This window comes from Apostichopus japonicus, chromosome 14 (assembly GCF_037975245.1).
Source record: "Apostichopus japonicus isolate 1M-3 chromosome 14, ASM3797524v1, whole genome shotgun sequence".
Classification (NCBI taxonomy): domain Eukaryota; kingdom Metazoa; phylum Echinodermata; class Holothuroidea; order Aspidochirotida; family Stichopodidae; genus Apostichopus; species Apostichopus japonicus.
The window spans coordinates 5,360,811-5,376,613 of NC_092574.1; the positions used below are offsets into that span (position 1 = coordinate 5,360,811).

The following is a 15,803-nucleotide window of genomic DNA, read 5'->3' on the forward strand; positions in this document are numbered from 1 at the left end:
TAGGCGAGAAAATATACATGATTAGTAATTACAGATTGTAGTGTGGATATGAGTCAAGACACTGCAGTAGGGGCAATGTGGGTGATTTGTGAAGTTACATAATAGTTTACCTTTGTGCATTCTGCAAGCATCCTAAGTAAAACCTGTTGCAAAGAATGAACAAAAAGTTAGAATATTTACACCTGAAGTACTTGTTCATAAGTATAATAAGAATTATTCTTCCAGCATGATCAACATAAATATGATATAAAAAAAAAACATATTAAAACACAGAAATGATGTTGAGATGTTCCTATGTTTAATAGAAGGAGCAGAAGTAATCAAAAGAATCTAGTAAGGTTGCTGTAATCAAAGCATTAATTATCATACAAAGGGACATGGATCATACTTCTCTCATTCCACAAACCTTGTCTCCACAATCCAGCTCTAAATACTGTAAGATGACATCACAGGTTACAGTTGGCAAATTAGTTTTGTATCAATTGTATGAATAGCCAACAAATCAGCATTTTGTGAATATGTATGAACAGAATTTGTATAGTTCTAGTCTCACTTGGAAAAAGACAGTAATCACTTGCGCAGAGCAGAAGAACATAATCTACTACACAAATTTTTAAAAAGGTGAAAACAGATATAGTAATCTGTACATTGAGAAGTTTATACATCAACCTAATAGCCGACAGTTGCAATTCTATGTTTTTTCAGATTTACATTAAAAAAAAAAAAACATTTATGCATCGATGACAGTGCTTTAATTTACTCTGACAAAGATCCTAACAATATTAAAAAAAATCTTTCTTCTAACCTGGAGAGTGGCAATAAATGGCTCATTGAAAACAAATTGTCGTTACACATGGGTAAGACCGAGTTGATTTTGTTTGGGACCAAACGTAAACTTGGTCAGTATACTGACTTCTCAATTATTTGTGATGGTCAACTGATTAAGGCCAAACATTCTGTTGTTTACCTCGGTCTGGAATTAAACCAATACCTTGATGGCGAACAAATTGTTCTTGGCATTATTAGTAAAACAAATTCTCGACTCAAATTCCTCTACAGGCAAGCTAATTATTTTAATCAAAATATGAAAAAGACCATCTGTACAGCCCTTGTTCTTTGTCTGTTTGATTATTCCATCTCATCTTGGTATGGAGGTATTTCTAAGTACCACGCTCGTAGATTACAATGTGCCCAGAACAAAGTTGTCAGATTCATTCTGGGTAAAGATTTTTATTACCACATTAACCATGCTGACTTTAAAACTCTTGGTATTTTGAACATCAACACTAGGGCTGAACAGCTTCGTCTTAATCATGTTTTTAATGTTTTCCATGGTACCTCTCCAGTCTATATGAGGGAGAGTTTTATTAGAGTAAATAGTGTTCATAACCATAACACAAGAGGTAGTAGTTTTAATTTTCAACTTCCCAAAATTAAAACGCACTGTGCTGGGTCTTTTTATTACAATGCAATTAAAAACTGGAACAGGCTACCTGAAAACATAAAATCCATCCTGCTGAAATACAATTTTAAAAAAGATGCCAAAGCCTACCTTTTAAATCATATGAATGTCTAGCTTGTAAATATCTTTCTTTTTTACAGTGTTTGTATGCATGTTTTAGTTGTTTTAATAGTTTATTTCTTATCTTTTGTATTTTATTGGTTTTAAGGACCCCTTTGGAAATAAGCTTTTAGCTTAAAGGGTTATCCTTGGCATGTTATCTTCTTTTCGATGCATTTAAGTTTATTCCCTTCATGTATTTTAAATGTTTATCTTTATGTGCAATTTTTTGTTTGTATGCAGATGAAGATTGATATCTTGCCGAATAAAATCAAATCAAATCAAATCAAATCAAACAAGTTCAGGCTCTTAGAAAGCTGACCATTCATCAGCTGTTAAATAATCTGAACACTTTTCCCAAAAACTAATATCAGAAGTATCGTTAAAGGAGAAAAATTGGCGTAAAATCTGCCCCAGAACTGTTTCAGAGGTCCGTAGGGAAGTTGGAATCCAAACTGAAGGTTAAAATGTGTCCACCTGGATAGCAATCTTCACTTTCCCACTTCATACTCTCACTGAGCTTACCTTCTTCCATGACAAACTTTTCAAACAATGGCTACTCCTCAGATAATTTCAAAATGGAAAGAGGAGTGTGACAGGTTTGCCCACTCAGTTTATATATTTTGCTGATTTTTGCAAATGCCTCTTGCAATGAAGTGTTCACATAATGACATTGCAAGGGGCAGCAGGATTCCCATTTGTGAGGTTAAGCTCTTGCAACATGCTGACGACACCACTCTTTCTCTGGAAAGTCATTTAGATTCCTTTAAGAAAGTGATATCTTTACTTGAGAACTTTTACAGTATTTTTGGTCTGAAGGTCAATTAGATAAATCGACTCTTTTCTCAGTAGACCACTTTGTTTGAAGCAAACCTGCCTTTCTGAACAGGTTTACCGTCCCCTGGGTCCTTAGCTCCGGTCATTACTTCAGGGGTGCAATTTGCCTCTCATCATGAGGACCTTTTTTCTCTTAGTTATTTACTTTTGGAAGAAGGATGGATAAAATTCATTGTCCTACCATTATTTAGACCCTATTTAGTTGCGGGGGATGAAACGTTCATCACGTGGATAGCTTTATCACATGATTAAAGTGTGTACTTGGATTTGCTGTTATACAATAATGATATGCCAAGCTATTGGAATATGTTCTGTAATATATTCAGCTTGCCCTTTTTGGTTAAAGTGTCTTGATAAAATGAAATTGTAAATCTACTGATATTCATAATACCTTAAATCAAAGATATTGTGCTTTCCAGGCAAAAAGTCTCCTAAAGGCACTGGACAGTCAGTTTGGAAACCAAACTATTAATTGATACTAATAATTCTTATATTAAAGTAAACAATGATATTATCTTCTGTCACTTTATGTTTGACAAAATGGTTATTTATGTACACGATATTTCAAATTGGGAGGGACAGTCGTTCCTTATCATACTGTACCTCTTTAGTATATAATACATTGTCAGTTAACTTAGTACTGCGTTATGTTAAGGGTCGTCCCGGTGTTGCTCTTACAGAGAATAAATCTTATGAATTTCAAATGATGTAAGGGTCTCTAGGTCTACTTACAATATAGTTCCATGTTGTTATCTGTGATGAATGTACATGAACTAGAAACACATCATTGAAAGAGGTGAAAAAAGACATTTTTGGAGGGATTTAAAGTATCAAAAGTACTAAGTTACCAGCAAACCACTTATCTGTTCCATACAGTGGTCTCATAGGCCACGTATGTCCTCCTTATAGTCCACGTTTAGACCACACATGGCACTAGGATGGTTTACCTATCAGCAAGAAGACAAATGAATGGTGAATGATATCTTACTTGGTTGTTCCTGTTGCCTTCCTGCCTTCTTCAGGGTTATAGTCTCTGTCAAAGTAGAGTTCACCCTGGTACATCTGGTCCAGCTGTCTCTGTTGGATTTTAACTCTCACATGGAGTTTCTTGCCACTAGACTGCTCAGTCTCTAAGATCACTTCTTCAACTGGTATCTAGGTGATATATGGAACATTATATGAGGAGTATTATAATTATACTCAAAAGCATAACATGTCTTTGACATTTGAAGAACTTTTTTCTCCCTTTCATGCCTCAAAATAACACCTTTTCAGACTGTATTGCTTATCATCAAGATCAGTAACACATAGGGCCATATTATGAAACAATGGTTTAAGTGGCATGATTAGCTTTTCACTACACAATTCAAAGTACCCTGGAGAACAAACATATCATGTTCTTCTGTTCAATCCACGTCCAAGTGATGACAAAATGGCTGTTACCTTTCAAAACAACATATATGCCAACAAACAAAACTACAGCAATTTCATGCAGATGTATCAAGCCTAGCCTACTTTACATATAAGGATTGGGACAGATAATGTTATTACCATCAACTGGCATAAATGACTTATTACCAGCTACTTAAAGCTGTTTGAGAGAGAAATCAAATTTCATGGCTTTTGCAGGACACCTTTCACTTGTAAATTAAGTGAATCTTTCATGAGTGGTAAAACAATCATGTATTTACAGCAATGCATTATTAGAATCAACTAGTAACTTTTATCAGAAGAATGACTTATGTTAACATTACACCCCAGAACCAATCCAGACAGCAAGATAAATCATATCTTTGTATTAGAATACGATAACTGTGCACATCTCTGCTGTTAATCTTGTTGTCAATGTGTACAAACTTGGTATTTTCATACTCTAGACTTGAGGTAGCACTGCATGCTACATTAAAGACACTAGGCTACTATTATACCAGATTGATACTCACCACTGAGCTATCAACCAATCTAGGACGATCAAGTGCTGTCGAATACTGCTCCACCTATGGCAAATAAAGACAACCAGTGCAGTTTAGTAGAAGACTTTCAGTTTTTAAAGCAAACAGTAAAAAAGAAAAACTGGAGAAATTTCTGCTCCTCTCATCATACTTTGCCGCACACAAAGTTGAAAGCAGGAATACATGAAAAACATCTCAATTTCCATAAGAATCTGTGTAAGTTTCGCTCTGCAAAGAACAAACTTCCAGATGTCTTGGGAAGTTTCCTCAGTATTAATTTTAACGACAGAATCATTGTAGAAATGAGAAATTGGGGAATGAATATCATTATTTTTTTGAATATAGTATGTTTCACAGTGGAAAGGAAAACGATTCTTTTTAGGATAAATCCTACTAAAATCAAAACGAGACAATTCTTTCAGACTAGGAAGAAGGAAAACATTCTCATGAAACTTGCAAAGTTTGGTAGTTATACAATGAATTCTTTCAGTTGAAATGTGTCACTTTGTTTTATTGGTTTTGTTTATATTTTTTGATAGGCTGGTGACATAATTATTTTTTTTCTTCAAGTTCAGGTTACAATTTGTTTTTGCTTCTTTTCACTTTTCTCTTATTTTTTTTTTAAGTGCCATCTTTGTAAATTTGACATTAATAAAACTTGACCATTATAAGAATGAGTCATAGAGATACTTACATTAATGGATTCTGGTGCCTGCAGATTTAAGTCTCTTTGTCGCCACATGTCTACACACTGGAATGACAAATACAATTAAAATCATGTTCTGCAGGATGTGCTTTTTAACTCATGTTCAATTTTATAACAAAAATCAATAACATAAAGTGACTGGGGATATTGTGAACACTTTTATGAAGAAGAAAAACACTTTTTGCTAAGAAGAGAATTTGAAACAGTTAATTACCTCAAGATTACAAGTCCTGTGTTCTAATTAATTGATTGCAATCCTTAAATAACCATAATTCTGATGGGGCTGCCCTCAAGAAACATGGTGCACAAGTCAGTTTCATTCAATACAACCCAGAAAATTGTAAGGAAGAGATTTTTTTTTTTAATTTAAATTTAGTCTTCTAAGCTCATGTGATGTTTCTAACATGATACTTGGAACAAGAACGGTAACAGTAAAAATCTGTAAAAGTAAAACATCAACACTTTAGAACCGTACAAAATACCCTTCGGGCTACCATGAAACATGCAAGGTCACAAGAGATTTTAACTGAACGAAATCTAAGTTAAGAAATGGCTAAATAATATAAACGAGGACAATCGATGGAGTTGCAGGTCTCATCTCAGTCATAACTTTACTCTTGGCATCCTCATTTTGATGGCTAAATAATATAAATAAAGAATTAAGTAGACACTATATTCTTACGTCTAACATATGTAGAATATGAAAGCGGAACTGACTCTGTAGCTTAGAATTAACCCAAAAAAATGCATTGGTGCTTTATACCGAAACTATTCCAAAGATTATCACCCACAACAGCAGGAAGTTTTTCATCTTAGAATTGCATCCAACATGAGCTTTTTGCCTCATGCTTTAAAATATACTTTTATTTCCAAACTTACAATTTTATGCAGCAGTAACTTCTGGGTGAGAAAGACCAAAACATAGAATCAATTTCACTTAATAAATCCTCACCGGCTTGCCAACTTTCAAATTGACAGGTGGAGGTGCATTCCTCTCTTGTCTTTTGGCTAGAAAGTCGATCAGTTGTAAACCAGGAGGAGCAGGAAATGTCTTAGCCATTGCTCTACGGTTCCTCAGTAACTGTGAGTGTCTCCTGAGGGACCTATGTATGACAAACAGACGTGTCATCATTGACATCATTAATATGGAAGCAAGATAAAGAGGGGTGGAGAGGCATCAAGACTCAGGGATGAGCTAGGGTAAAAAAAAAAAAATCACTGAACTTTGCAAAAATTGTGGTATAGGCTCCAGTTTGCATATGCTACAGTGTGTTAGGATAATAGTTTTTGTCCCCGAGGTAGAAAAGAAATCACGGATATTCCGCGAATTCGCGGAAAAAGCTCATGCCTGAAGACTACACTCGACTCAAAATGATCACCAAGTCCACATAATCAAACTTATTCAAATGAAAATCACACCATTTTCATACTTCTTCTGAGGAATATCTTTCGTACTACTGCTTCTTTTTGATACAGCAGTGTTCTTTAAGCTTCGCTGCTGAAATTAATGCTAAATCTTTAACCTGCTTCACCAAAGTAACTTGTGCAATCTTTGATACAAAACGTAACAAGGTAGTATTCCTTGTTCTGTAATGCTGCAGGTTGCTGGTTATATTAATAACAATAAACTAAGTAACAAACAAAGAATGCCCCAATTTTGATATGAAAGAAGTCAAAACACCGCATTCATCTGTTATGTAGTCAAGGTAGGTGAAACATTGTGTTAAAGAATATATTGAACATAAACTAAAACGTGAAAGATAAAGAAACAACTATAAAATACCAAGGATGTGATCTGTCCATGTTGCCATTCTTCAAATAATTACATCATTGAATCTTATTGGAGATCTGTCTAACTTACCATAGTGCAGATATCACATCATCCAATCTTACTAAAACTTGCAACATGGATGTGATCTGTCCATGTTGCCGTTCTTCAAATAATTACATCATTGAATATTATTGGAGATCTGTCTAACTTACCATAGTGCAGATATCACATCATCCAATCTTACTAAAACTTGCAACATGGATGTGATCTGTCCATGTTGCCATTCTTCAAATAATTACATCATTGAATCTTATTGGAGATCTGTCTAACTTACCATAGTGCAGATATCACACAATCCAATCTTACTAAAACTTGCAACATGGATGTGATCTGTCCATGTTGCCGTTCTTCAAATAATTACATCATTGAATCTTATTGGAGATCTGTCTAACTTACCATAGTGCAGATATCACATCATCCAATCTTACTAAAACTTGCAACATGGATGTGATCTGTCCATGTTGCCATTCTTCAAATAATTACATCATTGAATCTTATTGGAGATCTGTCTAACTTACCATAGTGCAGATATCACACAATCCAATCTTACTAAAACTTGCAACATGGATGTGATCTGTCCATGTTGCCATTCTTTAAATTATTATATCATCGAATCTTATTGGAGATCTGCCTAACTTACCATAGTGCAGATATCACATAATCCAATCTTACTAAAAGATGCAACATGGATGTGATCTGTCCATGTTGTCATATATCCTGTTGTCACACTAACCATATCAGAACACACATGGCATTATGATTGCCTAGTTAATGACTTTCACCTATGGCAAATAAATGTTTAATTCTCTATCTGTGAGCATATACACATATTTTGACTAAACTTAATGCAGCAAATGTCATGTCATAGTATTCACATCTTAACTACATCAATAGAATATGGAATTTCAAGTTGTCACTTTTGCTTGAGACTACTATACTCCTTGAAGTTTGTAAAATATACATGGCCGCATTAATGATACCATTACATGTTACTTTAATTTAAAAGATGTGTAATTACCTCTTGACTGGTCTGGTAAACAATCTGTTCCTCTGCTGGTGCATTCCGTTGGAGAGACAAGCTACGGAGATTGACGGTTCCAAGCAGAGAGGATCTTGAGTGGCAAGAAGAAGGCGGCTCTCCAACTGTAACTTATCGTCCTGATCAATTAAAACATAAACACACTTTTGAAATGATTAGAATCTAATAATCCGACAGATGCAGGCCATTTATACCATCTTTATGTTAAGAAAAGACAGAGTAACTTTGGGGAGACTTATTGATCTTATGACCTTAAAATAATAACAATAATTGAACACAAACTACTTCTCCAAGCATGTCTGAAAGCTAAATGTCAGCTTCTTTTCATACTGTATTTTTGTCAAGATAAACAAATAAGGCATCAGCTTTAAATGGTTTGTTGATGAAAAACAACAGAAAAACAACATGTAATTTGTGGGACAGACTATAAACAGTTAAAATCTTTTCTGATAAGAAAACAACTGATACATCTCATAGTTATATGTGTAACTACAACAAGGCTTAAACAGAATATTGTAATGTTACAACGCGATACAAACACAGCCTTTAAGGGTGACATCACACACGACCCCAGGAGATATGTCATCATTCTAAACCTGAAGAATTTATTGAATTATATGAATCATGTTTCAGGATCAAAATCATCAAATTAAGACAGCCAATGTGTTATATAAACCTTCCTACACATTTACAGTAATGATGCAGTTGTTTGGAGATATCTAATATGTTAGCTCATGGCTGTGTCTGCTTGAATTAGCCAGTAAGTCTACTCTACAAGGTAGAGCCCTGTCCTTGGTTCCCTTCTAAGCACATCTATGAACTGTCACAGACTGAGAACCATGTAGCTAAAAATCTACAGGGTGATGGCATGCTGCATCTTAGTAAATATTATATTATCTATGATATTTGTTAATTACCATGGTCCATCTGTTTCCATCACTGCTCAAGTATCCTACATCACTCAGTAAACTCTGTCATGAAAGATGTAAAACAATCAATTAAAACTCTTGCTTCATTCAATCAATGAATCATTAAGTTTCTTTTCTAAATTTAATTAACAATTTACAACATTTACAAGGTAAGTACTACCCAGAAGTGACACAAGAAATCAGAAAGCCAGTTGGCTCTGTGATTCCTTGCCATAGAAGTGTGCTCACAATTCAAAAAATAACTATCTGACTAATGTAGAGCAAGTGAGTCCAACTTGTCCAAGAATTAAGTTAGAACCAGAAAAGATCAGATCTTTCCAACTCTTATTTGTATCACACCCTTGTGGGCATCAACCATGTCATTCACTGGTAAGGATTTTACAGTATACAATTTTTATTCTAAAATGTTTCAACATCCAGAAAGAACAGTCTTAAAATAGACACATAGATGTATGAATAAAAGGTCATTTTCTTTTACCAATTTTGAGCTAGCAAGTCCCTTTAATAATTGTTGTTTATGAACGAAAGTTACATGACATTGTTTATACACTGTGAAATATTTTCACAACCTTCTGCCAAAGCAAAATCAGCTAGTATAAGTCACAGAGAAAATGGCCAATTTTGAGACCATTTGAGATAACCTGCTGACCACTTGAAGCTCAGAGGGTGAAAACTGATAAGAGCATTTAAGTGCACATTTAAAGTAAGACAATGAACACTCTGAAGTAGATTTCATTTCCTGGATGACTAAATGTATTGTTGAAGACCTAAAGAGCCCCTTCACAAAAACTAAACTGAACTGTTTTAGTACTTTACCTGAGCAGTTGGTTTCAAAAGAGTGTGTCTAACTGCAAATGTCTGGTGACTGGTTGATTGCCTGAAGTCCCGGATTTCACATATAACATTTCCTTGATAAAATAAATTTTTCTGAGACTTCTCTAAAAGATCAAGTAAAATTGGTGGAAGCTGAAAAGAGAAGATGGGTGGACTTGTTGTGGCGTATAGATTACAAAACTGTTGTTCTGCTCTTATGTTTAACACAGACTCAACTTGTATAACTTGGTCTGTTAGGCTCTACCAACAATAATCAATGTTAGGTGAGTAGGAATTACACCACGAACTTAAGAACAAGCAGTGGATTATAGCAATGGATTATAGCAGTGGATTATAGCAGTGGATTCTCAGAAGATCTGTAAATGCTAGACCACATCCACGTAGCAATTGTGGATACTGAATTCCTCACAAGATTATATGACACACTTATTACCCTAGATTCTGAACATACGAAATTCCCTTGCTATACAACGGTGCTACGATAGTCCATTGCAAAAATATCTCTACTGTACTCATGTTATGATGCATTGATCAATCTAGATCAAAGTTGTATTTTCACTAGGAAGTAGATTTTTAGCTCAAATTTGTCTCAGAGCTCTATGTGGCAGTGTATAATGATCTAGTTGTTTACCTCACGTGGGAACAAATAAAATGTATGCGATTGGATTTGCTTAGGCAGCTCATCTGGAACATTTTTTTTCTTTAACAGAATAAGCAGAATGTTGGTTAGCAAATTATGATCAGCTTTGGGCTGTCATAGACATCTCTACAAACTAAGGTAAAGAAAATGGTATTCACTTATTCAGTTAAGAATCAATACATGCATACATTTTGTAATTCTGAAACATTATAACCCTTTTTTCTTTCTTGTCTTTTCTCAAAAATACATACCTCTTCATTATCAACATAATTTAAAAATTCAGTCTCCTGGAAAGAAAGATGAAGATAAAATTAGAATTTTCCCATAGTGTACTGTAGATGAATTTGATCATCCAACAAGATGTATTTAGGTTACATAAATTCAATAATCTCACATTTACTCGACTAGAAATACATTCCCCTTTTGTGCAGGCTACCTGAATAATCATTCACTTCTCAACACTCTAAACATGGAAGTTGTTTCCAGAAAGATCTAAATAAACCCTGAGGAAATATGCTCCAATGGATAAAATATAAATTTCAATCTTTGAATGGTTCCCATTATTGGTTTCTTATTTAAATAAACTGTAATTTTAACGACTCTTTATACATAATTCTAAAATGTATAGCAGCATCATGAAGTCATTAGTTATGTTCAACTAAACTTAAAAAGATTTATCTATTATATTTCATTATTAATTTATATGATAAGACAAACATCACTTCTGTCTGAAAATCTGATAAATGCTGATATTTTGATTAAAGAAATAACCTGGCACAGTGAATAATATACATTATCACCACTGAATCTCTAGTGAAATACTGTAATTGTTTTTTTTCCCACGTTATGACTTTGTTAATTGTATTTTATTACTCCAAATCCCGATGTGTCAGGAAGAGATGTTTAATATTTCTAAATACGCACACAATGAAGCAATATATTGCATAAAATGTTCACCTCTCCAGTGAATAATTTATACCTGGTATTGCATCACAAACTGGGCAGATTGCTATACCAGTGCAAAGATGCATAGCGGTTTTTGTACACAGAACAATAGCATTTCATAAGAGGTTAAAGCTCATAGCCTTTAAAAGTGCTATGCAAACATTTTTCACTAACCCTCGACTCACTCGCCAAACCAAAGATAGTCTTACCTCATAGGGCAATTTCATAGTTTCTGTAACTGTGTAGGAGAATCAAAAGTTAAAATAAACCTTTTATTCATCATCCAGATACAAGAACTCTTTGGTCATGCATGAAATTTATAAGGAGTGAAAACTATTACAGGGTGGAGCAGAAACAAGCAAAACCAAGCATGTTTCTCAAATGCTTGGAAAGTTTCATGGTTCTTGAACATAGTGTGCACACTATTCAAAATAAAATATTTCTGAAAAACTGTCTCAATATTATCAGAACCTGTATTGCATTTTAGTACCTCAGTCAGTCTGTTCATGTTCAAATTGTACATCTCTTGTATGTAGCTAAGACATTGATACATCTGGTTTACAGACAACTGAACAGTCCGATAGAACAGACTGACCGTCGTAAATATTAACTGACCAGTTCCATCTGACCCTCGCACTGACAGTGAGTAACCTTCCTCTGGATACAGGTTAAGAACCAAGCAGCTTAGACCTTCTCTCGAGATTAACTTGTCAAGGAGGTGAACGCCTGGGAGAAGTTTCTAGAGAAAAGCAAATTATTAAACAAATGGTAACATTTCATCAGTGATCATCATTATCTTTAAACTTCAGTCATTAAGTTACGATACATTTTGAAAAGTTACTTACTCCATTGCCTTGCTGCTTTTTGTTCTCTTCTTGGAAAACTGCCTCAAGTCTCTGCTGTAAAGTTTTCCTGAGAAGATAAATGTTCAAACAGTTGTTTACAACTTTAAACCGGTTCAGAGTAAATATTTCCAAATGCTATCTATTTTTTTAACCATCTTTGCTCAGTCCAATCCTTTCCTTATCCGACCCATTATCAGAGCCTGATCAGAATGCACAGTCTCATTGTACTTTCAAAAATGCTTTGGTCAAAGGATATGCTGACTCATAGAAACCTATTTCGACTACTCTCTGAGAAAATCTGGTTAAAATATTTCTTTACTTTAAAAGTAAGAATATTTTGACGAAAATTAATTTTGAGTTTACTCTTGACTGTCATTATGCTAGGAGTGTCTCAACTTTCACAATCAATACAAGAATTTGGGAACATGGTTATATGGAATAGCTTCTTTTGTATTTAGTTTTTTAGATCAGGAACAGAATTATTAGATATCTGAATTGGTTCAACTGCAATGTTAGGTATGTTTGTGATCATTAAGAAGCAAATGGTCCTTCTTTACAATTTCAAACTTTCATGATAACCATTTTACGTACAATGATATCTAATACCGTTTCACAGAACTCCCAAAAAGCTGCTTTACTGTATGTAGGAAAGTGGTTTCAAAGACCTCCCTTTGACTAATTAAAAAGAAAACTTTCTTTCATGTAGAAAAGTTGAATATCTACATCTAGAAAATTGCATACTTTCCTTTATAAGATTAATTCCATTTCAACTTTGTACGAAAGTAGCTTTGGATGGTATTTTGATGAATCTATACTCTTCAGTTAAGATCAGAATTACATTCAAAAAGGCCTGCTTAGGTTATATGAAAACTATGCAAATGGATACGATTTCACGATGTTCGATATAAAGTTTTGTGGATTAGAGAAGACACTACCTGAATATGAAGTATTTCAGTGTAAATTTAACTTCTCTTCAAAAGTGTGGGAATTATATTTATTATTATTAAAGATGAACTAATATGACTGAAAAAAATGAAGAGAAACATAATGACAGTAAGGTTAAACAAAAATTGCATCTTATGAAGTATCATTGTTTAAGACAGAGAATTTTTATTACATAAAGATAATTTATTATATAAAGATTTATTATATAAAGATAAACAAAGATAATCTACTTTGCACCATTTGAAAACAGACAAAGACAAGAACAAGGAAGAGATCAATCAAACTTTAAATACAAGAAAAATCCTCTTAAAATATAACATTAAGCCTAAATTGTGCTTACAGCACTACGTCCACTTACAATGTTGTCGTTGGTTCTGTTTCAATGGTTTGTGGGTTTGAGGTTAAATTCTGCAGCAAATCCTGTCAAAGAAAAAAATGAATGTTTAAGGCAAAACTGGCCAGTTTTCCATGACAGAATGCTATAAAAGTAATTTACTGAGACAAGAACAGGTAATAGGACTCAGACTAGGAATATTGGGCGTACAAAAGATAAATGAAGACAACACTCTTCTAAATGGCTCTAGTATCTTGCGGAAGAAAAAACCTTATCATCTTGATATCAATCTCTCAGGTAAAAACTAATGATTCAGCTCAGTAAACTATAGATTTTCAATGAAAAATATCAGTTTGTTTCTCTTCGGTCATCTGCCGTCTCCATTGTCATTTGTCCACCTTTTTTTGATACGTACACTTAATAACTCTTATCACCAAAGTAAAACTTGTTATTTAGCTTTTATTAATGAATTAACAGTTATTAATAGAATAAAGAGGAGAAGAAAACTTTGACGGACCTCTGCTTGTCTCAGAGCTGCCTCCAGATGAATAGCCTAGATGATGAAAATATGCAGGAAAATTGAACGAAAGTCATTATTTATTAATACTGAAGAAACAACATGTAGTTTCTTATGAGGCAGAGAATTGATTGTTTTTGTTATCAAATCTACAGTAAACTTTTTAATGGTTATCATGGATTCTTTAGTCTCCAGAAGTGTCCCTCCCCCTCCCCTCCCCAGCCTCCATCATTAGTAAGTGATATTAAACTAATTACATCACTTCTAATATATATTATGTCAGCTTTGCTATTCTATTTTTTCTACTTTTGAATAAACCAGCCAAGCAGTTTTTTGCAACACTCTAAGCTTGGGACCAGTTTAAATTTGATAGCATTACCTTATAAGCTTCATAAGTAGTGCACCTTTTCTTTCTCTTCCAACATCATAAATACAATAGTGATGGGAAGTTATGAACAATTTTTTTTAGAGTAAAGAAAATATTGGCTACAATACAATACAATTCAACTCAGTCTCCACTTTTCACTGTTTCCTTGCTGGAGAGCCAGACAAAACATAAGTATCTTGCATACCATGTAACCGCAACTCACACCGTTACCATGCTACTCAACGCCCAAAAGGGCAACGAAAGAAATTTATCTATGTACAAGACAATCTCTTCTTACAATCGCTTCTATGTCACTCTCAGAAATTATATTTAATGTTCCAGTATACCACTAACATATTCTGGGAGTTAAAGCTATGACTTCAGAATAATGAATTCTGTGCTCTACTACCTGAAAATCAAATTAAGTTAATCCATAACTTAATTTGCCTTATAATGGATGATGCTTGTGAATTTTTGTAATCTTGATTCACTTTCTACTTTACAGAAGAGATACAAATGAAAGATTACATTGGATTTTGAAAATATTTAATACATCCATGTACAATGTTCCATACGTTTTATATTTAGTAAGTTAAAAGAGACATACCATTATCCCTTGGATAATTCTTGTGGTAGCAATAGTTCTCTATCAACTGAATTCATAAGGTATCTATGGCAAAAAGAATTGTAAATATATTAGTTCACTGTTTGAATAGTTTTCATTGGTAGTATTGTAACTGCATACAAATGATCCCTGCAATTATCACATTATGGCCAAGAAAATCTCAAGACATGAATTGCAAAGGCTAATAACTGAAAGTCAAACATCTAAACCAATTAACCAAATACATTCAATTTCATATGTAAACCAAGAAACTGACACACTTTTTCATATGACTGAAATGGTGAATGGAACTTCATATTTAAACACCATTAACCATTATTTGACAAAAAGACTGAAAACAATTGGTAGAACATGATTCATTCAGGCAATAATCTATCCACTAACGCAAGCTCTTTATGGCTATTAGAATACCGAGATATAGCATACCATGCAATTGCACATTCTGCCAAATGCACTGGCCACACATCTAGAAATATTACACAAGCTTCTGTGATTTAATTGTGAACAATTAATGCTTAAAATTTCAGTTACAGGGATTCAAAAGACACAATTTGCCATTCCTAGGCAATTTCAAGTCTGAAGACGAAATATTTCTCAATTAATTGCGGCATTGAACTTGTCACATATTTTTCGGTTATTCAGACCCTGTCATTCTTACTCTTAGTCTTTCTTCGTGCTTCACCTATCGTCAGAACTCACATTCAGAAGTTTGTTAGATTACAACTTTCAGTCGAAAATCATAAACCGCATTGAATTTCGGGCAACCACAAGAAAAATGTCAATTGGTATTGAGCATCAGTAATTTTCATTTTGCGATGTAAAACTTTGGTTCACTATAGTCCTAGGTCGATCTCATTCGGCTGATGTAGCCAGTAGGCACAGTACATCACAGTATG

General features: G+C 33.9%; 1 protein-coding gene across 2 annotated transcripts in view; it reads right to left on the reverse strand.

Moving 5' to 3' along the window:
- The window catches only part of LOC139979658 (uncharacterized), a 29,292-nt gene that overhangs the window by 13,155 nt on the left and 334 nt on the right, over window positions 1–15,803 (reverse strand). For both annotated transcript variants that reach the window (XM_071990670.1, XM_071990669.1), the window contains exons 2-16: window positions 14,890–14,952; window positions 13,916–13,951; window positions 13,423–13,484; window positions 12,120–12,186; window positions 11,890–12,013; window positions 11,484–11,512; window positions 10,581–10,616; window positions 9,672–9,821; window positions 8,844–8,897; window positions 7,906–8,045; window positions 6,009–6,159; window positions 5,045–5,101; window positions 4,342–4,395; window positions 3,387–3,553; window positions 111–143 (exon numbers count right to left, since the gene is read on the reverse strand). In XM_071990670.1, the coding sequence (XP_071846771.1) occupies window positions 111–143; window positions 3,387–3,553; window positions 4,342–4,395; window positions 5,045–5,101; window positions 6,009–6,159; window positions 7,906–8,045; window positions 8,844–8,897; window positions 9,672–9,821; window positions 10,581–10,616; window positions 11,484–11,512; window positions 11,890–12,013; window positions 12,120–12,186; window positions 13,423–13,484; window positions 13,916–13,951; window positions 14,890–14,892 (1,163 nt within the window). In that variant the 5' untranslated portion in view covers window positions 14,893–14,952. The remainder of the gene's footprint in view (window positions 1–110; window positions 144–3,386; window positions 3,554–4,341; window positions 4,396–5,044; window positions 5,102–6,008; window positions 6,160–7,905; window positions 8,046–8,843; window positions 8,898–9,671; window positions 9,822–10,580; window positions 10,617–11,483; window positions 11,513–11,889; window positions 12,014–12,119; window positions 12,187–13,422; window positions 13,485–13,915; window positions 13,952–14,889; window positions 14,953–15,803) is intronic.